At 39.2% G+C, this 27,042-nt stretch overlaps 1 protein-coding gene across 3 annotated transcripts in view; it reads left to right on the top strand.

Moving 5' to 3' along the window:
- TXNDC11 (thioredoxin domain containing 11) overlaps window positions 1-27,042 on the top strand; it is a 65,448-nt gene that overhangs the window by 13,123 nt on the left and 25,283 nt on the right. For 2 of the 3 annotated variants that reach the window (XM_032603771.1, XM_032603772.1), the window contains exon 4: window positions 12,387-12,480. In XM_032603771.1, coding sequence (XP_032459662.1) covers window positions 12,387-12,480 — 94 coding nt within the window. Of the gene's footprint in view, window positions 1-1,294; window positions 1,425-12,386; window positions 12,481-27,042 lie in introns of all 3 variants that reach the window. The other variant, XM_032603770.1, reaches the window with a different exon arrangement.

Below are 27,042 nucleotides of genomic sequence, written 5' to 3'. Positions count from 1 at the left end.
ACCAGGGAACCTCAGCAGAGCCTGTTTGCTTGAGTAACGAGGTTTCCAGATCACTTGCCTCCTTTTTGCTCAACAAAATAGGTTATCAGATGATTTTTTTGATTTCTTCCTTTAAATTAAAAATTGGTGGTGGTTGATGGGGTTGGTGGTGGTAGTAATTTTAAAACTTGAATTAGTTAACAAATGAGTTGTAGTAAGTCTTGATTGACAGAATTGTTCACCCAGTCTCTCAGCTGTGCATGTAGAATGCTATTTTTACTTTTTTCATGCTAATATTCCTCTGTCTGGTATCATATTCTGCAGTGCACACCGAAGAATTGTGTTTATCTCATCACATTATATGTGTGTGTTAATTTCTGTAACCATATATTATAGTTACCTGATCACCATTTATACATTTCTTTACTGTGCTCTATTGTTGCTATTAAAGGTAAGCTTAATGTCAATTTCTATTTAGAGAGAAGAATGGTTATGGAATTGGTGAATTTCACCATACTCCCTCACCCCCACCACATACCATCCAATTATATTTGAGCAATGTCTCTTTTGTGCAAGATTGAAGAAAGCCATGTGAGGATTCTGATTAGCTTAGGATAACTGAATGTTGGAAGCATTGCTTAGCAATACTAAATCAAATTCCTGTGCATTCCCAAGCACAACAGGAGGGGAAAATAAGGAAGATCATTTGTATAGGTCTCTGATTTCATACCTTCATATAATTTTTTGTTGTTGTAATAAAGCTTTAAATAGGTTTAAGTTTCATTTAGTGATCCTTCACGTAAGTGCATCTAAGAATATTTAATAACTACTTTTTAGTAGGCCAAGGACCAACTATTCAACTTGTTCCTTATTTTAGAGTGACTTGGAAAGTCTGCCCCTACATCCCCCCACCCCCAATTGAATTGTGTAGTTAAGATCCTGGAATCCTTTGGCATTTGGTCAGTTTCCAGGGTCGTCTGTTTTGTTTTGTTTTGTTTTGTTTTGTTTTTTAAAGAAATATTGTGAGAATTAATTTTTTTCAGAGACTAGAATGAATGTTCTTTGATCTGAAATTCAGTTTTCAGAATTACGCTCATATAAAAAAGTAACGGCCCCTTGTACCCCCCCTTACATAAAATGCTTGTTCTTAATTGGCCCTCCAGTTACCTCCTGAGACAAGGAAGGCTACTTACATATGAAACAGTTGGGATCCTAAAGCAAGGCTTTTTCATTTTGTGATGTTGATGATTTCAGGTATATATTACAGGTTTAATGCGTGGTGTATTATTTTTAATTTTTATTTTTTTGGTACTAGTTTTGGACCAATCGAATACAAAGGCCCCATGAGTGCTGTTTACATTGAGAAGTTTGTCCGCCGTGTGATGAAACCACTTCTCTACATCCCATCTCAATCAGAATTACTAGATTTTCTCTCAAACTATGAGGTACCTATCTTTCCTATCTTCTCCCATTCCCCCAGGCTTCACTGGGTTGCATTGGATTGTTTATATTAGAAGAGTCTTTATACCTCCTGATTTGTAGCAATTAAAAGATCACATTAGAGATAAGCCCCAATTAAATGCTTTTTGAGATACTTGATTATAGGGATAGTTTGGCCAAGTGAGTTTTTAGAGAGTAAAATACTTGCAAAACCTTGTCTAATTTTTATTCAGGAATTTTTAACAAACTTTCAGTTTGTCTCACAATTAAGTCAGAGTATGTAAAAATTAACTTATAATTTTTATGCAGCTACAGATTTCTAAAAATTTTATTTGTTGCTTACAGCATTTTACTCAGATCCCTGGTTTTTCTTGTCAGTTGTAGTTTAGCTTTAAAAAAGCAAAACAAAACTAGGAATATGTTCCTTTCTGTTTTATTAAGTGCATAACAATTTCAAGGTTCATTAACAGGAAGTTTCCTAACATGGCTTCTCTACTGCTTTCCCATTGCCAGTCAACCCCTGATGGATTATTTTGGTAGGATCCTCAGTGTGTGTTCAGGACAGCTTATTGAGAGGCCAGTATAAAGCTTAAAACAATCTCAGTAAATTATAAAAATAGTTCCACAAAAAAATTCATTGGATCAAGTATAAAATCATACTGGGGCACAAGTAAAAATGATGCTTAGCTACAACAAAATCAAGACCATAAGTACCTGACAGAGATAAAAACCATATGAATCCACACCTCAGTAATTCAGAATTTAACAATTGTCACTCAGTTGAAGTTTACCTTTTACACTATGTATATTTTATGTAGGTAGGATGTGAATTTCTTTCCCTAGAACATCATTTACAGCTTTTTTCAATTATGTTAGGGACACTTTATGTTAACTATTAGCAGATTCCCTAAGCAGCAGTGTTACTATCTAGTTATTCTGCTTGTAGTTGTCAGATGTGCATTAGGGTGAATGCTTCCTGACTCTTATGTGGATAAAGGGTGGGTTTCTGTGCCCCTCATGGGCTTGCTCCCGTTTTGCCTGGGAGGCACTTGGGCAGGAGCTATAGTAGGAGGCAGGGCGCCTGGGCCTAGTCCCTTTGGCAGCGCTAACTGGGTCTGTGACTTGGGGCAGGTCACTCATCTGTCAGGCGTCAGGGCCCGGGAACAGGGTTTTCTTGAGATTCCTTTTAACTTTTAGGTGCAATGATTGCATGATGTGGGTTTTCACATAGATTTGCACCAGATGACAAGCAGTCACTGGAGGTGGTCCAGCAAAATGGTGAAGAATCAGGACTTGGACAGACTTGAATCCAAACTCATCTCCACCTTATTAGCTGTATGGCCTCCGGCTGGTATTATACTTAACCTCTTTATGCCTCCATTTCCTCATCTGTAAAACAGGGATGAGATTAAACAAAAAAAAAGGAAATGCCTGCTAGGATGTAGTCCTAATAAATGAAATTTTATCAGTGAAAATGACATTGTGGAAAAATCCTGGATATTTAGCACTACTGAGAGAGCTCGAAATGTGCACAGCACCTGCCGGAATTCCCAACTTACATTGATATAAACACCTTTTGTTTGTTTTGTAATTAAGGTGATAAAAAATGACCTTTAAGGGCCAAGAGTTCTTCCTTCAGCTTAGCTTCTGTTGGGACTTTCATAGAACATCATGCCCAGATTGGTACCCTCTGTTTTTTTCTTTAAATTTTCAGTCAGTATCTTCTAAAAAATAAAGAAATGGGAGAAGAGCTGTGGAACATCAAATAGCATACAGCATGTACTTACCCCACACCAAAAGAGTGTGGAAAAAATTGAGATTGTTTAGCCTTAAAAGAGCACAGAGAGGTGGCTTTATTATTATATCCAGCTCTATCAGAGATTTGTATCCAGAGAGTCCTGAGACAGTTCTTAGCAGAGGTCATGTGATAAGACGGACTCAGCTAGCACTCTGGACGCTTGGGTTTTAGCCCTGACAGAAATCTGTGATTTCTGCATTTTATGCAGATTTCTCATCTCTGAAATAAGGGAGTTGGCTCAGATAATCCTTCCTGACTGCTGGCTTTGGTGAAGTTTAGAGGCTGGAAAGAGGCAGACAGAAGAAGGTTCATCATTTGTGGTTGGGAAAGTATTTTTGACACAATGCCTTTGAGCATCTGTGTCAGAGATCTTTCTACTCCTTTTTTATTTATTGCCTCTAAGATGTTTGTAGTGTCTTTGTAGTTGGATCTGCAGGGGAGACAAGTGCATGGTTATGACTGAGCAGCCAGGATGATTCCTGACCTTGAGCCTCTGCATTCTTTGTACCTGCTTTCCAGCAGCACTTTCAGAGATTATGCTCCAAGTCTGACATTGAGTCCACACATTACTCAAGGTTGTTTTTTGGCAGCCCACTTAATTAGAAGATGTACAGCAATGATGAGACTGCCTTTAAGATGAGACCCAAGAGAGTGCTGCCAAGCTGGGATGCTGTATAGCTTCTGTCAGCCTTTCAAGTGCCTCCCGAAAGCTGTACATGGCTTTTATCACGTTAGAATCATCTTTGCTGGGCTTCTTTTCACGGAGATGAAATTGTTGGGTTGGCAAGAGGCAGTATTTGATTAATTGTGAAAGAACTCGGGAGTCATGCCCAGCGTGGTTTCAGATGTGAAGCCATTTATCTTGTGAAACATACCAAATACTGCCTAGGAAGAAATGATATCAATTTCATTTACTCTCTGTAAGATAATGTAAAGACAAAATTCCAGATCCAGAAATGAAACCACTGTCATGGTTTTTGATAGTTAAATAAATAGGAAAGATAAAGGAATTTTGGGAGGCCCCACTCTGGAGCATAATATACTTTCAGACATTCCTCTAAATTAAGGTTTCTCAACCTCGGCGTTATTGACATTTGGAATCAGATAATTCTGTGTTGTTGGGGTACTGTCCTGTGCTTTGCAGGATGTTTAGCAGCATCCTTGGCCTCCACCTACTAGTTACCAGTAGCACCCCCCTCTTACTTGTGACAACCAAAAATATCCAGGCATTGTCAAATGCCCCTTAGGGGGGCAAAATCACCTCAGTTGAGAGCCACTGCTCTCCATTATTGTTTCCCCAAATAAGGCCTTAAGGATGCCCCACAGGTCCTAGTATAAACACGTTTTTTCATGTAGCACACAGAATGCCACAATCTAGTTGTTGCAAGTTTATCTGCTTATAGCAGTATCAGTAGAAAGAAGATGAAAATTAAGCAGTGCCTTAACTAGAAAATTCTGGAGTGTTACCTGTGGGGAGCTAGAGCCAGGAGTGAGTTATGTTGTCATCAATAGATGTCCGTGATATTCAACTTTCTACTCAAATTGTTTGTCTGTACCACAATCACCCCCCTAAAAAGTATGCATCCTAAATATGTTAAGGGTATTGATGATTTTAAAAAGTCTTAGTATGAAAGATACTTGTTTTGATCAAGAGCCTTGTCTCCTAATTTATATTTTTTATATAGATTTCAATATCAAATGTGTTTAAATTTAGGTATACCAAAATTGGGCTGAAATAATTATTTAATGTTTCTGTGGCACTTCTAAGGTTTGTTAGGATGGCTTTGTTTTTTGCTTCTATCTCTAGATGTGTTTGTGACGTCTTATAGGAGTGCATTTGATAATTTTCCCCTCATTTTAAAAGCACACATTGATTACTCATAAGTTTATCTCTAATCCAGATATTTGTGAACAGTTTGGATCATCATAAGATTGTGTAGTTAGGGTTTATTACTTGGGAAGTGATGATACCCTGAAATTAACAACTTCTTATATTGACATAAACTTTTATTATACGTATACTGAACTCTATTCACATACGCTTCTATTGCTATTATAAAGAGGAATGCTCTAATTCTAGCTTGGTTTGAATTTTTGTAAGTCCTACAGATGAATCCTTTTAAAAGCCTGTTTCAGATGATTTGATAATGAATTACCTAGAAGAGTAGAAGTTTTTAACCAATGGAAAATATTTTATTTGACTTAGATATCTCAAACCTACCCAAATCAGATTGTGCATCATTCTCCATACTTTTATGTTTATAAAATATGACACTGAAACCAGATGCAATTTTTTTTTTTTTAATTTATTTGGCTGCATCGGGTCTTAGTTGCGGCACGTGGGATCTTCCTTGCAGCATGCGGGATCTTTCATTGTGGCACACGGGCTCTTTGTTGTGGTGCATGGGTTTCTCTCTAGTTGTGGCGCGGGGGCTCTAGAGTGAGCGGGCTCAGTAGTTCTGGTGCACAGGCTCTCTAGTTGTGGCACACAGGTTTAGTTGCCCCACAGCAGGTGGGATCTTAGTTCCCCCAGATGTAATTTTTAGGAAAACAATTTTGCCTTTAATTTACTGAACATTGTAGAAAGACATTAAAAGAGTGATGGTTATGGGCTTCCCTGGTGGCGCAGTGGTTGAGAGTCCGCTTGCCGATGCAGGGGACACGGGTTTGTGCCCTGGTACGGGAGGATCCCACATGCTGCAGAGCGGCTGGGTCCGTGAGCTATGGCTGCTGGGCCTGCGCGTCCGGAGCCTGTGCTCCGCAAGGGGAGAGGCCACAACAGTGAGAGGCCCGCGTACCGCAAAAAAAAAAAAAAAAAAAGTGACGGTTCAAATACTTTATTCTGTAGATTCCAAAATACTTTAGACATTGTTAGCAAACAAAAAATGAGTAGACTATTCATTGGTAAGTGCTCTTCAGTTTTCAAGTGCTTTTACTTCTAATCTTCCCAACAGCCATGTGAGACAGATGGAAATTGTAGATCCTTTCAACAGATTAAGAAGATAAGGTACAGACTGGGTGTGATGTACCCTAAGTGGAGACTGGACTGTAACCTAGGTCTTCTGGCTCCCAAAATTCTTCCGTGTACACAAAGGAATGTTTAAGGTCTCTGACTTGAAACTTCACTATGTATCTAGAGGTTAAAACTTTGAATATTTAATTAATGTCCTTTTTGAATCTTCCTTTTTCATAAAAGAAAAATTTTGAAAGTCAGCTTCTTAATTTGACTAACTTTTTTCCTTCATCTTTAGGAATGGTTCTAAGAATAATTAGTGATAAAGGATGGGCCGTGGCTATTGACTTACTGTTAAAGCAGTAGAGTTTTACCATTTCCTGTTATTAATTGGGTCATTAGCATTTATTCTGCAGAACTGGGAGTGTTCTGTGTATGATAATCACAGTATTGAAGCTGGGTAGAGTCCAGAATTTTCTTCCCAGATATGCAGTAAAATCATACCTGCCTTATAAATAATGAATGTAGCTAAAAACTAAGTGGACTTTCTGGTGGACACTGCAGAGGGAGATCAGGAACTTTAAGTCATCTTGTTGCAAACCATGTTAAGAAATTCTGCTTCCTTCATTTACTCCAGTTGTAGAATTCCTCTTCCTTGAAAGTTCTTCCTGCATATTTAAGATACAGACAGGACAATTTAATTTATTACTTGTGGACAACATAGGCAAACATAACCCAGTGTCATTTTTATTTTAGATAGACATTAAGTTGATTGGAAAGGGAATAGAACCAAATATGGTAATGTCACTTTCACGGTCACAGTTTTAGGGCTCATTTGTCAGTATTTTTTAGACATACTTGTCTTAAATGTCGGTAGCTTCTACATCAATAATGCTTTCTTTTTTATAGTTTAAAGAATGTGACAGAATTATCTGATATGTACCTTATAATCTACCCACCAAATGCCAACAGTATTATTTAGAACTCTTATATCTGTAGCCAAAATATTTTTGAAATCTTTTCATGAATTTCTATAATTTAAGAGCAGTGATTTAGTACACATCCATTCATTTGTTCTTAGCAGTTTTGGTAAACCAAGTTGTTTTAAGTGAGATAGGAGAAGGCTTGGGGATTGTTTGGAGGGAGAAGCAGGGCATTGGGTAAATTACCAGGTGACAGAAACCTGAGCCCTTCGGAGAAAAACATAGTAGACTGCCTGGTACCTGCTGTTATCCTGTTGTTTGTTAGTAAGAGGGTTGTTTGTACCCTGAATGTTGCACACATAACTTGATACTGTTTCTGTTAACTCATAGTTCTATACGACTGTGAATTAAGTAGCTTTAAATTTTCTAAGTGTGAGTTAACATTAATGCAGAAATATTTCAGTTACCACTGAGGAAAAAAACACACTGAGGTAAACTATTCTCTTGGCCACTAGAGGGCATGTACACCATCTGTGGAAATTTATGCCATACTGCAAATGGTGCTCACTTAGGAAAATAAATATTTTATGCTGGTGAGGATGTGCTGGCCTCCTATAAATAGCCTATTTCCAGCCTCCTCATTATAGGAGGTACTGAATATACTGTACATCATTAAATGGAGTTGAAACACACAGACTGGATCAAGTTATAATCTGGTACTCATGTTTTGTTCTTCACTAAATTGTAAACTTGGTGAGGAGGAGCTTTGTCTTATTTATCTTTTTACCCCATTCAGTCTTTAACAAATGTTTATTTTGTGCCTGCTTTGTGCCAGGCACTGTCTGAGCTGCAAATGTAGTGACGAACAAGTGAGAGCTTGTGTTTCATGGAATTAAAATATGGAGATAGGGGACTTTCCTGGCAATCCAGTGGTTAAGACTCCGCACTTTCAATGCAGGGGGCGCAGGCTTGATCCCAGTAGGGGAACTAAGATCCCACGTGCTGTGCAGTGTGCCAAAAAAAAGAAAAAAAAAATGTGGAGATAGACAACAAACAGGAAAATAAATAAACAAGATGTAGGGGGATGAGTAGTATCCCCCCAAAATTTGTGTCCACCCAGAAGCTCAGAATGTGGCCTTATTTGGAAATAGTGTCTGTACAGATGTCATTAGTTAAGGATCTCAAGATGAAATCATCCTGGATTTAGAATGGGTCCTAAATCCACAGGGAAGAAGGCCCTGTGAACATGAAATCAGGGACCAGAGTGATGCAGCCTTAAGCCAAGGAATGCCTGGAGCCACCAAAAGCTAGGAAAGAGGCAAGGAAGGATTCTTCCCTAGAGCCTCCAGAGAGAGCACAGTCCTGCTGCCACCTTGATTTGGGGCTGCTAGCCTCCAGAACTGTGAGAATAAATTTCTGTTGTTTTAAGCCACCAAGTTTGTGATAATTTGTTATGGCAGCCCTAGGAAACAACATACAAGGTAATATTAGGTAATAAGTGCTACAAAGAGAAATAAAGACGGGTCATAAGATAGATATGAGGGCAGGGAGGGTGGGCATAACTATTTTAGAAGACAGAGAAGACCTCTCTGAGGAAATGACATTTGAACAGATACTTAGAGTGAAGCCTGTGTGCTATGATCCATCCCTGAGGAAATTTGGGGAAAGTGCTCCAGGAAGCAGGAGCAGTAAGTGCCAAGGTCCTGAGGGAGGAACAGGATGGGGGGGGCAGAGCAGAGAGGAGAGCGGTAGGAGATGAGGGCACGGAGGTGTCTTGTGACTGTGGTGTGTCCTGATTACACCTTTGATTAGTTGGGCAAATGAAGTAAAGAGGAATGCTGGCAGTTAGGTTCCTGTGGCTGTTCTATTCACCTGGCAGCCATCCAGGCATTTGGGAGGGACTAATGGAAACACTGCAGCTGGAACCTGCGGTTGGACCGTCGTTACATGTTGGTGAGCATCAGAGTGAAGAGGGACAGCCTGCGTGCCAGCAGCCTTCCACTCCAACCTCAGCCCAGGGTCAGGCTGGCTCACGTGCTTGGCCCGCTCACCTGAAAGAGAACCTCAAAAGTAAGAGGCAGGGGCCAAGGTGTCTGCTTTGAACCAGCCCCTGGGTTTATTTGCAACCCAGCAAACAAGGGGTGTAGACCTATGTGAATATGCATGTTTTGTTCCCCAAACTTCCCTTTTTCCAGATTTAAGAAAGAACTATGGAGGAAACTCTGAAATGTGTAATCATTTCTCAAATACAGCTTTGCCTGGAGAGACACTGAAACTTTGGGGAAATGATTGCAAAATTTATTTTACCTAACGTGTAACCAGAGCCAGTTTAATAACTTTTAAATGATAATTTGCAATAGAAATAAACAGATAACTATCACTTCACGTTATTTCCTCTTTTTATTATTTTGAAATATTAATTTTAAGTTATATCCTTAAACATGCCACTTTTCAAAATTTAATAGACTCACAGTATTGTGAATATTTGAAAAATAGTACCTAAAATATACTTTGCCTGTTTCTTGTGTTTTATTTTATATATATATATATTTTTAAAATTAATTTATTTATTTTTGGCTGCATTGGGTGTTCGTTGTTGCACGTGGGCTTGGGCTTTCTCTAGTTGCGGAGAGTAAGGGCTACTCTTCGTTGTGGTGTGCGGCTTTCTCATTGCAGTGGTTTATCTTGTTGAAGAGCACGAGCTCTAGGCGTGCAGGCTTCAGTAGCTGTGGCTCCCAGGCTGTAGAGCACGGGCTCAGTAGTTGTGGCACGTGGGCTTAGTTGCTCCGCGGCATGTGGGATCTTCCCGGGTCAGGATTCAAACCCGTGTCCCCTGCATTGGCAGACGGATTCTTAACCACTGCGCCACCCGGGAAGCCTGTCTTGTTTTTCAAAGAGCTAGTATTTTATAATTTATACAACTTTTAATCCTCTCATTTAGTTGTTTAATCTTATGATCTTCATTTCATTTCTTTGGCAATGAAAAGTAATAATAATTTTACTTATGGGGTTGTTTGTATTGTTTGTGGAATTTCTTTGGTCACACTACTTGGAAATTTTAGTACCAGGTCTTCTGAGGATACAGGCCCTTTCATAGAAGCTATGTAGCCCCTTGGAAAACTGTAGCAGTGGTACCATCAACAAGAATAAACCCTTATACTGTAGAAAGGTCCATAAAGGACCCCTGCAAATGGTCTAACCTTTATTCATTTTTAAAGGTTTAATCTGGGTTTCTCATGAAGACTCGGAATTCACATCATTTTTACTTCCATTAATGTGTATTTACATAAACACATATGTAGTTGCATACATGCATGTAGAGAGATACATGTTTATGGGCCATATGTCTCCTCCTGTGAAGCCACCTGAGATAACAAGATGGGAGAAGAGGTTGAAACTCACCTCATTTAATTATTAGCCACGAAACATTTCTTAATATTTAGAACCAATTTATTCCATTTGGTTTTGGTTTAGGAGATTGGTCAGAATTGAAAGAAACTAATGAGTCTATTTTCTTTCTGTTACTTTTCATTTCTATCTTGTATCCAGTATTAACTAAGTGACTAAAATTTCTGAAGATCTTGTCTTCCTTTGTTCATGGTAGAAAGGCTTATACACCATCATAGCCTGGGTTTGAAACCTTAAGAACCCAAACACTGTATAATTCTACATTGAGCCAATTCTGGATCAGCTTGTTGAAAACATTTTAAGGAGTTTAGCAAAAGAAAATCCTGTTTCGGGGCTTCCCTGGTGGCGCAGTGGTTGAGAGTCCACCTGCTGATGCTGGGGACACGGGTTCGTGCCCCGGTCCGGGAAGATCCCACATGCCGCGGAGCGGCTGGGCCCATGAGCCATGGCCGCTGAGCCTGCTCATCCGGAGCCTGTGCTCCACAACGGGAGAGGCCACAACAGTGAGAGGCCTGCGTACTGCAAAAAAAAAAAAGAAAAAAAAGAAAATCCTGTTTCAATGACTACTTTCTGATTTCCTCAGTTGTTTGAGAAATTAGTTATTTGCTAGATTTTTTTAGAAGTTAAGATCAAACATTCTGACCATCTCAGTTTCTACCAGAGTGAAAACCAGTTAATCTATTTAAAATGGAATCTTACTAGAATTAACAGGTGATTTAGATTTGAAAGATAGTATGTTCCACTACAATCAGAAATTTCCCCTTTTATACAACATACCGATTTAAAACTTTACCAACAGGTTAAATTTCTGTTGTACTTTTTGGATCTGACTTTGTCCCAATGATCAAATCAGCTCCAAAATTATTTATTAAAAACATAGTGCTGTGTGTTTTAGGGCTAGAAAGAACCCTTTACATTTGCCAAGTGCTTTATAGTTCATCAAGCTCATTCTTCTCAGCAACCCCATGATGAATGGTCCCCATTTGCCAGATGAGGAAACTGAGCTTCACATTGAAGCATTCATTCACTCCAGATCATTTAACTGTCAGACTTGAGCTTAGGTCTTCTGACTCCAAGCCCAGCACTCTTTCCTCAAGAATCTCACAGTTGGGCTTTTAAAACATATAGAACAAAACCAGACAGAACGAGTGCCCACAAGGCCTTCTAAGAAGGAAGAAATTATTCTGCACAAGAAGGCAGAATGTGTCTGGTGAGGACAGTTAATTGGTTTGGCAGAATGGTGGGGTATTATGTGCTAAGCTTAGAGAAATGGAATGAGCAGGTGGAAATTGGGGTGGAGGAGCGAGAGGGCTCTCAGCAGACTGACCTGACAAGAGAGGAGGGGTGCCATTGTGGAATGCTGGGTTCTGCGTGTGGTGGGGAAGAAGGAGCCCCTCAAAGGATGACCTTGAGCACCAGTGGAGCCAGTCAGAGGTAGCCTGATTTCCAGTAAGTGTGAAGGTGTGTTTGGAGTGAGGCGGGGAAGAGGTTGAGGAAGAAATGTAAGAAAGGTTATAGATCATTGACCTAGTTTGCCTGGAGTTGCTAAACAAAAGCAAGTGAGTGCTTGAACTTGACAGTGAGGTTTCAAACCAGGGATGTAGGAGAACTGTCTACAGAGGGTGGAAAGACCTGCTTAGGAAGTTTCAGCTCTGAATTGCCTCTGTAAAAGCTGCTGCCACTCCATCCCCTGCCCTGTTTGTTGTCTAAATGAAGGGAAAGGTCAGCCCTAACCGGCAACTTTTTTCAAAGGCTTATTTAAAAATGAAATGCAACAAATTGAATTTGTTAAATTATAATGGCATGTCTTTCTTGTTTTGAAATATTTCCCTTTACGCAGTGACCAGTGATACCCCAGGCACCTAATTCTGCTCTTGTTCTGCAGCCTGGAGTACTCGGGTACTTTGAGTTCAGTGGCTCACCCCAGCCTCCTGGTTATTTGACCTTCTTCACTTCAGCATTACATTCATTAAAGAAAGGTAAACATGATTCATATTAAGACATTAGTACTTGAATAGAAATGTTTGTATATTGATATTTTCTGTTGCATATGTTATCTTTATGATTATATATTTTAGTTTTCTTGATTCTTTTTCTCTGTATTTGTGTTAAATAATTACATTATTTTATGGTGCACTGGCAAACAAAATTTTGTGCTATTTCAAGTATAGCCTCTTAAATGTTTAGAGACTATTATTTTTTAAAATGTAGCTTGATCACACAGCGTCTGCAATGATATATTTTGCACTTCAAATTTTATTATATCATAATCTCTTTTTTTGTGTGGCGTTACAAATTTTGGTCAAAGTTTTCAGTGGTTGTATTGTCAGTTGGATGTATCATAATTTAGGAATACATTTTCTTCAAGAAGTATTTCTATAAGGATGAAAGTCATGTCACGTTACAGGATAAGCCTACTGCCAGGTTCACTATTCTCAAATCCATATATATTTTTTTACTTAGCTAAATCATGTATTATTTGAGTGTCCTACTTTTTAAATTAAACGTTTTTCATGTTGCCCATTTTTTCTTGTTGCTCCATGTTGTTTCTCTGTATCAGCCATGACCTTATGTTAGTTCTCTTCTAGATACTTTGATCTGCTCCTCATCTCCTTGTTACCACTCTGGTCCAAGCCCCTTTCCCACCTCTACCCTAGGCCAGTGGGCACTTAACTGGTATCCAGTCTCACCCCTCCTTCCTCACACTAGGGCCTTTGTGCTAGTCCTTCTTCCTGAAATGTGCCCTCTCCCTCCCCACTCCCCAGGGCCCAGCTGTCCACCTGTCAAACCCCTATTCATCCTTCAGATTCCAGCTCAAATATCACATCCACAGTCTACCCCCCTGGAGAGAGATTTGTTGTTTTCTTTCATAGCACTCAACATAGTTTGTATTTATTGTGTTGGCCAAAATGTTCGTTCGGGTTTTTCCATAACATCTTACGGAAAAACCTGAATGAACTTTTTGGCCCACCCAATATATGTATAGTTATGAGATGATTTGTTTACTGTCTGTCTTCTTCCCTGGGCTGGGAGATTTCTGAGGGTGGGGATTGTCTGTCTTCAGTTTAGTGTTCTTTCTCCAGCATCTGGCACATAGCAGGGGCTCAATCACTATTTGCCAAATGAGTGATCAGATTGATGGCCATGTCATCTTGCCCTCAGTAGGTCAGCCAAAAATATGTAGTCATCCTCCTATTACTGGATATTACATTGCTTCAATATTTTGGGGGGGTATTATAATAGTATACTATTAATACGTCAAATAATTATAGTACTGGCTATTTTAATATGTCCATTGTCTTAAGGTTTTATACATAGAGAATCTACTGTATTCATGCTTTTCATGCAGGGGACTCTGGGAGAGGAACTGAAGCTGTCACATTAGGTGTGTCTTCTGTCCACTTGAAAGACTTTGAGCTGCACAGCTTCAGGTGACTAAGAAGGCTCAGTGAGTCAGAGTTTGAATTTTGAAAACAAAATACTATCAACTTAAATAAGCTTAAGCAGATAGATGTTCAAAAATCTTCTTAGAAAAAAAAAAATCTTCTTAGAAAACTAAATAAAGTCCTTTGAAGATTTTGTATAAAAGGGTAGCCTACAGTCAGTCACTAAAATGATGACAGCATTCAAGTACTTGAGTTGGAGAAGCTATTTCAAGATTTGGAAGGATGTTTTGTTATCCAGTTGGCTTATATTGTGTGTTTATGATTCATCTTTTTCATTCAGAGGTTTCCAAAATTTTGCTTCTTTTTGGAAAAACCTTTCTAAGTATAAGAAATTATACTTTTCCTCCCTTTTTTTTTTTTTTAAAGTTGACTTACCCTTGTTTTTTTCTTTTTTTTTAAGCAAGGAAGGTAATAAATGGATGAAAACGACTTGAAGGTACAAAATGAACCTTTTGGTCAAATCACTAATTTTGACAAATGATTACATGAAATTTCTTCTCAGAATAAATCTAGCTCAATTTACCTGTACTACATTTCTTCCCTCTCTTGTGATTCTGGTTGGGTCTTATAAAATCCTGCTGCATATGAACTTTGCAAGAACTGAGTTCATTCTAATGAATAATTTATACCCCATTTTTTTGGGTAAACTCCCACTTAAGCTTAATGAACCATTTTTAGAAGAAAAAGACAAATTTGGAAGGATTACCTAAAATAAATCTTGCCTTGAGCATCTGGGTTTTTTCCCCCTTTTCTTTCTCCTACCCTGGAGTCAAATGGTATTTTACTTATTATTAATAGCCAGTGTTAAGTAAGAGAAACATGTGCAGATTTTTTTTTTAATGGGACAGTTTGGAATGTAAATTCTAGGTCATTGTTGTGTTTCTATTGTTTACACAAATTGAGGCCTGAGGAACATTTGACACACTTAACATTTGGTTATAGAGAGCTTAACTGACGAATTGTTTAGTCTGTTGTGGTAGAAAGCAGATCTCCTGGTTCACCAAGCCACAAGCATATATAAAATACACATCTTTCCATTGCCTAAATGTTTTTTTTTTTAATTGTCTTAGAAATAGCCAGGACACTGTCTAACATTCGTTTCTTGAAGCTAGCTGGCCATCAGTCTACAGATATTTTGAGAATGTACCATATATGAAGCATCCTGCCTGGGTGCTGTGGGGCTGCTGAGAGAGGGGACATCTCAGTTACCTGTGTCCTTTACCTATTGCTCTCCAACTTGGTCCTGATTTGTCAGTTGATGTCGGCCCTCCTCTTAGGTGGTGTGGGCAGTAACCCTTTTGTTATATTTCTGTCCATTATTTTCCTAACCATTTTACCTTTATCATTTTTTATTTAGCAGTTCTATATTTTCATGTAGTTAAATCTGTGGTTCTTTTTCTTGATTTATTTTTTTAGAAAAATCTGGTCACTAATTAGTTCACTTCTTTTTGAATTTTAAAGTTATTTGGCACTTTATGCTGCCTGGATTTACTTTGGCTTAAAATACAGAACATAATTGATTTTCCTCCCTTCTTATTGGCTAATCAATTAGCACCATTCACAAAATAATGCTTTCTTTATCCTTCATCTTGATGATGCCTGTTCTATCACAAAATATTTTCTAATATGTAATTGGGTCTATTTCTGTGTTTTCTCTTGGTCTAGATCCCTCTTTTTATACGAGTAAATATAATTTCATTTTTTACGTTGTAAGGAATTACCTGGTGAACTCTGGACTCTGTGTCCTCTAGTTCTGGTGTTTTATGGAATATTCTTTTATATCCATCTATGCATTTGGCTGAATTTGGGTTGGAATTTTATTAAATGTTTAGGTTGACTTAGAGGTAATTGACATGTTCATAAATCTTAGCTTCCCTTTCTAGGATCACAGCATGATATTAATTTATTCAAATCTTCCTTTCAGTTTTTTGTAAAAGGTCTTACACATCCCTCATTAATGGTTAATCCTTTTAAAGTGCTGAATGATTAACTGTGGGCTGGCAGTCTGTGTGTTTCAGGATCCTGGGGAAGCCCATCTCTTGTACTTCTTCACTCTTCCCAGACTGCAGAGCCTGTTCTTGGAGCCTTTCCACCTTTGATCTTGGCAGACAGGCCTAAAGAAAATTTGGTAGAGGGGCTGATATTTTTAAGTTGCTTACTTGATTTTCTTCCATCTTATGATTATTTCATTATTTACTGTAAAAATCTCTTCTGGTAAAATGTTGTTATATTCTGTTATGATTCAGTGACTTTTTTTTTTTTTTTTGCGGTACGCGGGCCTCTCACTGTTGTGGCCTCTCCCGTTGCGGAGCACAGGCTCTGGATGCACAGGCTCAGCGGCCATGGCTCGTGGGCCCAGCCGCTCCGCGGCATGTGGGATCCTCCCGGGCCAGGGCACAAACCCATGTCCCCTGCATCGGCAGGTGGACTCTCAACCACTGTGCCACCAGGGAAGCCCCAGTGACCTTTTTAAAAGAGAAAATTTGCAACAAATTTTGTTCAAAAGGAATGCAGTGCCGCCTGGGGGACAAGCAGTGGCCTGGGATCTGGCAGTATCTGGTCCTTAGCCTTTGTCTACCCCTGTCAGGGTTATAAACTTGAACAAAACATTTAACTTTTCTGTGTTTCAGTTTCTCTGTCTGTAAAATTGGAGAGGGTGGAGGTAAGGGTAAATGCTTGTTTTACAAGGCCACATCATGTGTGAAGTACGTTGTGTGTGAATAAAGTAATAGTCTGAAAATCTGTAGCAGTTTAATGAGAAAGCCATTGGCTGAAAGCGCCTGAAGTAAGTACTGTGTCTGTTTTCTTAAAAGCATCTACACCAGATAGTATGTACCTTGACCGACTAGCAGACACAGGTCTTCCTCTTCCCTTTTCCTGGAGCACTCCATACCTGCTGTTTTTTGTGTAGTTGGCCCTCCGTATCCACAGGTTCTTTACTTTTGGATCCAGCCAATCCTGGATCGAAAATATTAGGGAAAAGAAAATTCCAGAAAGCTCCAAAAAGCAAAAATTGAATGTATCATGTACCCGGCAACTACTTCCATAGCATTATGTTGTAATTAGAACTGTTTACTTAGCATTTACAGTCTATTAGTTGTTATAAGTAATCTAGAGGTGATTTAAAGTATACCAGAGGACGTGTATAGGTTACATGAAAATACTATGCCTTTTTTTTTTTGCTGTACGCGGGCCTCTCACTGTTGTGGCCTCTCCCGTTGCGGAGCACAGGCTCTGGACGCACAAGCTCAGCAGCCATGGCTCACGGGCCCAGCTGCTCCGCGGCATGTGGGATCTTCCCGGACCGGTGCACGAACCCGTGTCCCCTGCATCAGCAGGTGGACTCTCAAACACTGTGCCACCAGGGAAGCCCACTATGCCATTTTATATAAGGGACTTGAACATCCATGGATTTTGGTATCCAAGGGGAATGGGGGGCTGGAACCAATTCCCTGTAGACACCAAGGGATGACAGTACTGCATGGTGTTCTCGCTGTGGAACTGACTGCACGTCTGTCCCACCAAAATTTGAGCTGGTTTGTTCAGACAGTATTTATTGAGCGCCTTGAGGCCAAGGTTTTGTTGTCTTTCTCCTACAACTCTTAACAATTAACTAAAAGTTTGAATGAATGACTAGTTAAATGATACTTTACCTTGAAATTGCTCAGGTTGGAGTGATTTTGGCAGAGGGATGTTGAGTCATTTTGGATCCCCTCCCGCCACCACTTCTCCTCATGCCTGGCCTTTCAGGTTCCATAGACCAGTGTGCAGGACTCACTCCCAGTGGACCGGATGGAGTCCCTGCCTGGCTCATTCTCCTTACTCTTTTTTCTTGGCTTCTCGCCATCCCCTGACACTAGAGTTCTCATGAATTGAATTGAAATTCACATGATACTTAAATGTGATCTTCAAAATACACTAAACTGTTAACTAAAGACGTCGTTTCCACTCCCTTCATTCACCTTTAGGAATTCCTAAACATAGTTGAGGCAAGGGAACCTTGAGGCATTAGTTTTCTAAGGAACACCTTTGGAAAATAGTTGTAATGAATTTTTTAGAGGAAGAAGTAATTCCAGTGTAGGGTCCCTCTACTCCACTAGGTGGCGTCTGATGGTGCTGTGATTTGCTGGTAGAATTGAGTCAGGGCACAAGAAGCTCCCTCCTCCATATCCTTATTAACAAATAAAGCTTTTTTTGGAGCACTTTTCTGTTAGATTGTGAAACTTTGTACAACATCAAGAGGTATGAAAAGTAGGATTTTCTTATCCTGAAAGTGACATTCTTAAAGTCATTGGAAAGACAAGGGATTGACTTCTTAGGCAAGGTTGACTCTGAAATTGCTTTATTTTCTCAGGTTCCTGGGTCTCACTCTTGGGAGTTTGGACCAAGCGTTGGGTTTAACGATTCCCCGTGAATGAAACAGGTTCTAGGTCACTGGTTTTCCCACATAATGTCATTTGTTGTCACTATACTCGCTTAAAGAGGGAAATCTTTTTCTAACTAACTGCCTGTGTTCTGAGGCCCTCTGGGTACTGATTAATACACATTAGAAATTCCATACCTTTTGTTCCCATACCTAAAATTGACTTTTTAATTATGTTGCTATTATTTTAGCAAGGATGTAATCATATTTCATAGGAAATGCTTTTATTCCTATTATGACATCTCTTAAGCCTTGTAAGTGCTGCTAGATAAGCACTAAGGCCAAAAACAGACATCCCCGCACTTTGAATTAGCTTCAGAAGCATGATTTATTAATTCAACAAACATTTGAGGATCCACTTTGTGCTACAGCCGTAAAGAGGAGTAAAACTTGTTCCTCACCATCGGGGTGCCACCAGCTAGTGTGGCCAACAGGTGGGCTTACCCACAATGTGAGTGCAGTGACACATCTGTGACAGGCTTCGTCGGAGCACGGAGGTAGGGCGTCCGGATCAGTTCAGGGAAGACTGGAGGTGGGGAGGATTTCCCAGGAGAATGAGGGGTCAGCCTTCAGGTAAGTGTGTAAGGAACGGGAGAGTGGAAGATAGGCGGCGTTGAGAAGAGCAAAAGGTGTGCGGAGAGCTCAGAACTAAATTTAGTGCCCATTTGTAGATATTTTGATTCCTTGAACCCGTGTATTTGAAAAATTACACCATCTTTACTTTCTAATTGTCTTGTGGTATTTTCTACCTTTTTAAAGGTGTCCTGTTTTAGTAGTGTGTATGTGTGTGTTTTGATTTTTGATCCTATTTCTTCAAGGTTGTTGGGGGGTTTTGGTTTTTTTGTTTTGTTTAAGCTGAAATAAGACTCCTAGACAAAGAACCAAAAACTAAAATCTTAGAAACCTCTCAGGGATCACCTTCTAAAATAAAGTCACAAACTTATAGTGAAACGACTTGACTCAGTGCAGACAAACCCCATTCTGGTCTCCACTTGACCACTTGTTATGTAACATTGAGCGTGATAAGCTGATACTGGACGGAGGGCTTTACCTGGATGATCCAGTCTTCAGTGCCACTCTTTGAAGTAGAAACTGTTATTATCTCGGTGTTACTGTCTCAGGTGAGGAAGCTGAGGCTTGGAGGAGGTTGTTAACAGAATCCAGGACACTGTGAGGCAGAACATTGGCTCCCCAGAGATGTCCACATTCTAATCCCCAGGACCTGTGAATATGTTACATTACATGGCAAGAGGAAATGGAGGTTGCCTATGGATTTGGGTTGCTAATCAGCTGACATTGAGAAAGGGAGATTAATCCTGGATTATCTGAGTAGGCCCAGTGTAATCAGAACGATTCTTAAAAGTGGCATCGAGAGGCAAAGAATATTGTCAGAGTGATGCAGTATGAGAAGGACTTGTCCGGCCATTACTGGTTTTGAAACGGAAAGGGCCACAAGCCAATACAGGTAGCCTCAAGCCAAGGAATGCAGGTAGCCTCTAAATGGTAGGAAAGGCAAGGAGATGCATTCTCCCCTAGAGCCTCCAGAAGGAACATTACCTGCTGTACCTTGATTTTAGCCCAATGAGGCCCATTTTGGACTTCGACCTCCAGAACTGTAAGATAAATTTATGTTTTTTTAAACTACTAAGTTAGTGGTAATTTGTTACAGCAGAAATAGCAACTTGATATAGTCATGTACCAGTAAATGAGGAGTGAGATAGGAATCCAGGACCACATCACTCCATCTGCCTCTGTAATCTCTGGAGGTGGGACAGGTGGCACAATATGGTGATTCCTACCTCCTGGTCTTTGCCCATGATACTACTTAAAATGCAATGCCTTGCCCTAGTTGTTATCTGCCTTCCTAATTTTTCAAGGCCTAACTGAAGTCCTCTGGGATTTGTAAATATTGCCCAGCCAGCATGATGTCTGGCACACTGTGGACATCAAGTGGAGATTTCCATCCACTGGCTCCCTTCTTGGAACTCCTGTTGCACTCGTTGGCTGTGTCTCCCACTTAGCAACCAATGTTGTTTTCTGATTTTCCCTTAGACTTTAGTAGTATCTTCCTAACAAGTAGTCGGAAACTGACTGTCCTGATCAGTCATGTTAGTGGCAGCTGTCCTGTGTGACCACAGCTCACCAGTCACCCCTTCTCACTGGTCTTCAGGTTCCCCATCAGCAGGATAAGGGAACTTTGCCCTAGTGGCCTCTAAAGGAAACTTCAGCTTGAAAATGCATTGGCCCTTGGCCTGTTTTTTTTTAGACCTGGGAGCTAAGAATTGTTTTTATATTTGTAAAGAGTTATTTAAAAAAGAAGAATATGTGACACCTATCCTAGACCCTAAGAGCAGCGTAAGAGGGGATGGAGGAGGGATTTCTAAGCAGATGTGTTTCTTTTGTGAAGTCTTTGCCTCCCTGAGGGTTTTTTTTTTTTTAAAGGAATTTAATTGAAATACACACAAGGGACATATTTGAATTGATCATTTTAATATTATGCTCTGGTTAAATGAGAACAATGGTGTGAGGGTGTTAAGTTTACTATCATGTTAGTATATAGAACAGTGCATATTTCTATAGTTTATGTTCCCCTAAAATGATGTATTTGGAACTATATTTTTCTTGCCCTCCTCTCTAACTCACAAGAAAGAGAAAAATCACAGCTAAGGAGTTACATGTTTACTTAGAGTTCAGCAGTATTTTGGCATGTACCAGAATGTGCATATTGTATCTCTGGTGCCCATATTGCCAGAGTTTTTTTCTAGATAATTGCTTTGTGCTTTATATTAAGAATTTTGAGGGAGTTCCCTGGTGGTCTAGTGGTCAGGATTCAGTGCTTTCACTGCTGTGGCCCAGGTTCAATCCCTGGTTGGGGAACTGAGATCCTACAAGGCATGTGGCGCAGCCAAAAATAGAAAAAAGAAAAGAGAATTTTGACAGTATACAAATCTCAGAGTCAGATTTCTGTGGAAAAAAATGCAAGCAATAGCTATAGTTCATACATTGAAAACAAACATCTCTATAAACTATTGCATTTCTTTGAAGATTTTTTCATTTTAATGAATGCATTTAAAGTGTGTGAAATCATCTAGCGAATGATGATGAATCACCATGTAAATGCTGAGTAATCTTGGAGGGGCTGTTGTTATTCCTTTTTATATAATCCTGTCGTTTTCCTTTTTCCTCCTTGTCCAAAACCTTGTAAAGAAGAGTTGGAAAGCAGAAGTTAATAAAAATGGCAGAGTATAGAGTAAAATGAGAATCGTTGCCAGGGTGGAAGGTACCACAATACAGGTTTGCCTTTGGGAGTGTCACTACTTCCCAGAGTAAAGAAGTGAGAGAGGGCTTCCCTGGTGGTGCAGTGGTTGAGAGTCCGCATGCCGATGCAGGGGACACGGGTTCATGCCCCGGCCCGGGAGGATCCCACATGCCGCGGAGCGGCTGGGCCCGTGAGCCATGGCCACTGAGCCTGCGTGTCCGGAGCCTGTGCTCCACTACGGGAGATGCCACAACAGTGAGAGGCCCGCGTACCGCAAAAAAAAAAAAAAAAAAAGAAGTGAGAGAATTTTCCCCAGGGAGTAAATAACTTAGCCATGTAGATTAAAAGCCATGTGACTTAACCCAGTGGTATTCAGTTTTGAAGTATTTCATGGTTTATTTGTTAGCAGTTTCCTTTATCAGTATTTTTCTTGACCTGATATTCCATTTTGTCCTATGATCCCTCAGAGATTAGCTCACATGAAAGCCTCCTGGAGAGCAGATGGCCAGTCCTGATGTAAAAATTTCCATGTTGTTCAGTTCCAGCATTTCTGCTCATTATTTCATTGTATCCTTGGGTACCTTACTTTGTAGGACACCAAGTGCTGTTTACTCTAGCCCTCAGAGAGAATTAATTTCAGAAGCTCGGCAGTTTATACCCAGAGTCACAAGGTTTAGAGTCCCACCTTTTCCTTTCCGAAGGAGAGAGTGGGGCACATTCTTTAAAATAATCATTCTCTGCTCTTGGATTCTTAAAAATAATCATTCACGAAAAAATCTTTGTCTTACGTTTCCTTCCCAGATAATTGTCCATTATTAAGATTTACTGGCTAGTGGGCTTATTATCTTAGCCTAATCTTCTTCCTGAGTTACATGAATCTTGCTTTTTCATCATTGCCACCTTGGCACAGTCCAGTAGAACTATAAGATGAACCACGGAGGTATTTAAAAATTTCCTGGTGGCTGCGTTAAAATTTAAGAAGAAATAGGTAAAATTAATTTAATGATTTATATTTTATTTAACCCAGTGTACCCAAATTATTAGCATTTCAACATGTAATCAGCATAAAAACTATTGAGATATTTAACTTTTTTTTTTTGAACCAAGTCTTTTATACTTAACAGCCCCATCTCAATTCAGCTGCTAAATGTTCATTGGACATACTTGATCTGTATTTAGAGTTCATAAAATTTACAGTTGAAAAAGTGATTTATATACCAAATATTTATATTGTTTCATTTTACTTATTTTATTGAAATATAGTTGATTTACAATATTATATTAGCTTCAGGTTACATACCCATGTTGTCTTAAACATACTTAAACATTTTCTGATAACTGAATTGAGTATCACTTTTAAATTAAATTAATTAAAATCAAATAAAGTTAAAATTTAGTCCCTCGGTTGCTCATATTTCAAGTGCTCATTAGCCACATATGGTTAGTGGCTACAACATAGGACAGTGCACTCAGGGCCTGGGCCTCATTATCCAAGTATCCCGGGGAAAACAGTTATTTCCTAAGATACTGAGTCTCCTTCCTGCAGGCACATCCTTGAGTTAATGCTTCAGAGTGTCCTCCTGGTAGTCTTGGTAATCTGGTAGTTGCTGAGTGCGAATTGTGTAGCTTTGCTTCTGGCAGGACGCTTTATTATTAACTTTAAAGCACAGTTAAAAATATATTAGTAGAAAATAATCTGAAATAAATATATATATATACATATGTACATATCTGAATCACTTTGCCGTACACTTGAAACTTATACAATATTGTAAATCAACTATACTTCAATAAAAAGAAAAAACTATTCTCTTTTGCTAACAAAAGAAACGAATTCTTGTTCTTTCTGGAATGTTTGAGAATTTTAATATTTTGCCTCACTGAGGTCTTGCCTCAGAATGTGTTTGCTTTACCTTAATACTGAACTGAAGTTTTAATATTAAAAATTGAATTTAAAGCAGTGGTTTTAAGCAAAATGAAGTAGTCTGATATTAAAACATTAGGCAGTGGCCAAAAACAAAAAACCTGAATGCACACCAGAAAGGTCACAAGTGAGCCAGATGAATCTGAATAGAAACCAGATGGAATTTCAGATCTTTCCATTCTCGATGCATCCTTGGTGGTTGCCATGAGGTAAATGGTGACAGTGGTGTGTGGAAGGTGCAAGAAGGTCAGCGGAAGCTCCACCTGTGGGGGCGTGGGAAGCAGGGGTAGAGCATTCTGTTAGTGGCAGAAAAGAACCCTAGTCTCATAAAAGATAGCAAAGGGTAAACCTACAATACATCTAAAAGTAGACAATGTTTAATGGATCAAAGAAAGGCTGTTTGTTACTCAAAGCACACAGACAGCGAATCAGCATGATAGTATTCATTCTGCTCACCCCACGTCTCATGGGGAGCCTAGTGGTGGCTGTGTGTGCAGTGGGTTGCCTTGTAGCTGAGGGACACAGGGCCAAGGACTCAGCACCTTTTGTAGCAGGCAGCAGTCTTCATGCTGTGGTCACCTTGACCTACTTAGTGTCTGTGTGACCTGCTACAGAAACTGCTCAGTAACTACTGCCTTCACCCAGATGTTCTTTCAAGCTGTTGTTACATCTTGCAGGTGTCTTTCTGACACCTTGCACTGGATGGTTAATAGAGACTATAACTGGCCAGTTACCTGGCTAACAGTTTATTGAGATTTTTTTTTTCTTTATTATGTTGAGGTAGGTTTCCTCTTTGCCCACTTTCTGGAGAATTTTTATCATAAATGGGTGTTGAATTTTGTCAAAAGCTTTTTCTGCATCTATTGAGATGATCATATGGTTTTTGTTCTTCAGTTTGTTAATATGGTTTATCACATTGATTTGCATATATTGAAGAGTCCTTGCATCCCTGGGATAAATCCCACTTGATCATGGTGTATGATCTTTTAGTATGTTGTTGGATTCTGTTTGCTAGTATTTTGTTGAGGATTTTTGCATCTATATTCATCAGTGATATTGGTCTGTAATTTTCTTTTTTTGTAGTATCTTTGTCTGGTTTTGGTATCAGGGTGATGGTGGCCTCATAGAATGATTTTGGGAGTGTTCCTTCCTCTGCAGTTACTTGGAAGAGTTTGAGAAGGATGGGTGTTAGCTCTTCTCTAAATGTTTGATAGAATTCACCTGTGAAGCCATCTGGTCCTGGACTTTTGTTTGTTGGAAGATTTTTTATCACAGTTTCAATTTCATTACTTATGATTGGTCTGTTCATATTTTCTATTTTTTCCTGGTTCAGTCTTGGAAGGTTCTACCTTTCTAAGAATTTGTCCATTTCTTCCAGGTTGTCCATTTTATTGGCATAGAGTTGCTTGTAGTAGTCTCTTAGGATGCTTTGTATTTCTGTGGTGTCGTAACTTCTCCTTTTTCATTTCTAATTTTATTGACTTGAGTCTTCTCCCTCTTGATGAGTCTGGCTAATGGTTTATCAATTTTGTTTATCTTCTCAAAGAACCAACTTTTAGTTTTATTGATCTTTGCTATTGTTTTCTTTGTTTCTATTTCATTTATTTCTGCTCCGATCTTTATGATTTCTTTCCTTTTGCTAACTTTGGGTTTTGTTTGTTCTTCTTTCTCTAGTTCCTTTAGGTGCAAGGTTAGATTGTTTATTTGAGATTTTTTTGTTTCTTGAGGTAGACTTGTTGCTATAAACTTCCCTCTTAGAACTGCTTTTGCTGCATCCCATAGGTTTTGGGTCGTCGTGTCTCCATTGTCATTTGTCTCTAGGTATTTTTTGATTTCTTCAGTGATCTTTTGGTTATTTAGTAACGTATTGTTTAGCCTCCATGTGTTTGTTTTTTACGTTTTTTTCCCTGTAATTCACTTCTAGTCTCATAGCATTGTGGTCAGAAAAGATGCTTGATATGATTTCAGTTTTCTGAAATTTACTGAGGCTTGATTTGTGACCCAAGATGTGATCTGTCCTGGAGAATGTTCCGTGTGCACTTGAGAAGAAAGTGTAATCTACTGTTTTTGGATGGAATGTCCTATAAATATCAATTAAATCTATCGGGTCTATTGTGTCATTTAAATCTTGTCTTTCCTTGTTAATTTTCTGTTTGGATGATCTGTCCATTGGTGTAACTGAGGTGTTATTAAAGTCCCCCACTAGTATTGTGTTACTGTCGATTTCCTCTTTTATAGCTGTTAGCAGTTGCCTTAAGTATTGAGGTGCACCTATGTTGGGGTCATATATATTTATAATTGTTATATCTTCTTGGATTGATCCCTTGATCATTATGTAGTGTCCTCCCTTGTCTCTTGTAACATTCTTTATTTTAAAGTATTTTATCGGATATGACTATTGCTACTCCAGCTTTCTTTTGATTGCCATTTGCATGGAATATCTTTTTCCATCCCCTCACTTTCAGTCTGTATGTGCCCCTAGGTCTGAAGTGCGTCTCTTGTAGACAGCATATATATGGGTCTTGTTTTCGTAACTGTTCAGCAAGCCTGTGTCTTTTGTTTGGAGCACTTAATCCATTCACGTTTAAGGTAATTATCGATATGTATGTTCCTATTACCATTTTCTTAAATGTTTTGGGTTTGTTTTTGTAGGTCCTTTTCTTCTCTTTCCCACTTAGAGAGGTTCCTTTAGCATTTGTTGTAGAGCTGTTTTGGTGGTGCTGAACTCTTAGCTTTCACTTGTCTGTAAAGCTTTTGATTTCTCCATTGAATCTGAATGAGATCCTTGCTGGGTGGAGTAATCTTGGTTGTAGGTTCTTCCCTTTCATCACTTTAAGTATATCATGCCACTCCCTTCTGGCTTGTAGAGTTTCTGCTGAGAAAACAGCTGTTAACCTTATGGGAGTTCCCTTGTATGTTATTTGCCATTTTTCCCTTGCTGCTTTCAGTAATGTTTCTTTGTCTTTAATTTTTGCCAATTTGATTACTGCGTGTCTTGGCATGTTTCTCCTTGGGTTTATCCTGTATGGGACTCTCTACACTTCCTGGATTTCCTTTCCCATGTTAGGGAAGTTTTCGACTATAATCTCTTCAAATATTTTCTTGGGTCCTTTCTCTCTTCTCCTTCTGGGACCCCTATAATGCGAATGTTTTTGCGTTTAATGTTGTCCCAGAGGTCTCTTAGGCTGTCTTCATTTCTTTTCATTCTTTTTTCTTTATTCTGTTCAGCAGTGAATTCCACCATTCTGTCTTCCAGGTCACTTATCCGTTCTTCTGCCTGTTATTCTGCTATTGATTTCTTCTAGCGTAGTTTTCATTTCAGTTATTGTATTGTTTATCTCTGTTTGTTTGTTTTTTAACTCTTCTAGGTCTTTGTTAAACATTTCTTGCATCTTCTCGATATTTGCCTCCATTCTTTTTCCGAGGTCCTGGATCATCTTTACTATCATTATTCTGAATTATTTTTCTGGAAGGTTGCCTATCTCTACT

The sequence above is a fragment of the Phocoena sinus genome, chromosome 15, assembly GCF_008692025.1.
Source record: "Phocoena sinus isolate mPhoSin1 chromosome 15, mPhoSin1.pri, whole genome shotgun sequence".
Taxonomy (NCBI): Eukaryota; Metazoa; Chordata; class Mammalia; order Artiodactyla; family Phocoenidae; genus Phocoena; species Phocoena sinus.
The sequence above is the reverse complement of the archived record's forward strand: the minus strand, read 5'-3'. Positions and strand labels throughout refer to the sequence as shown.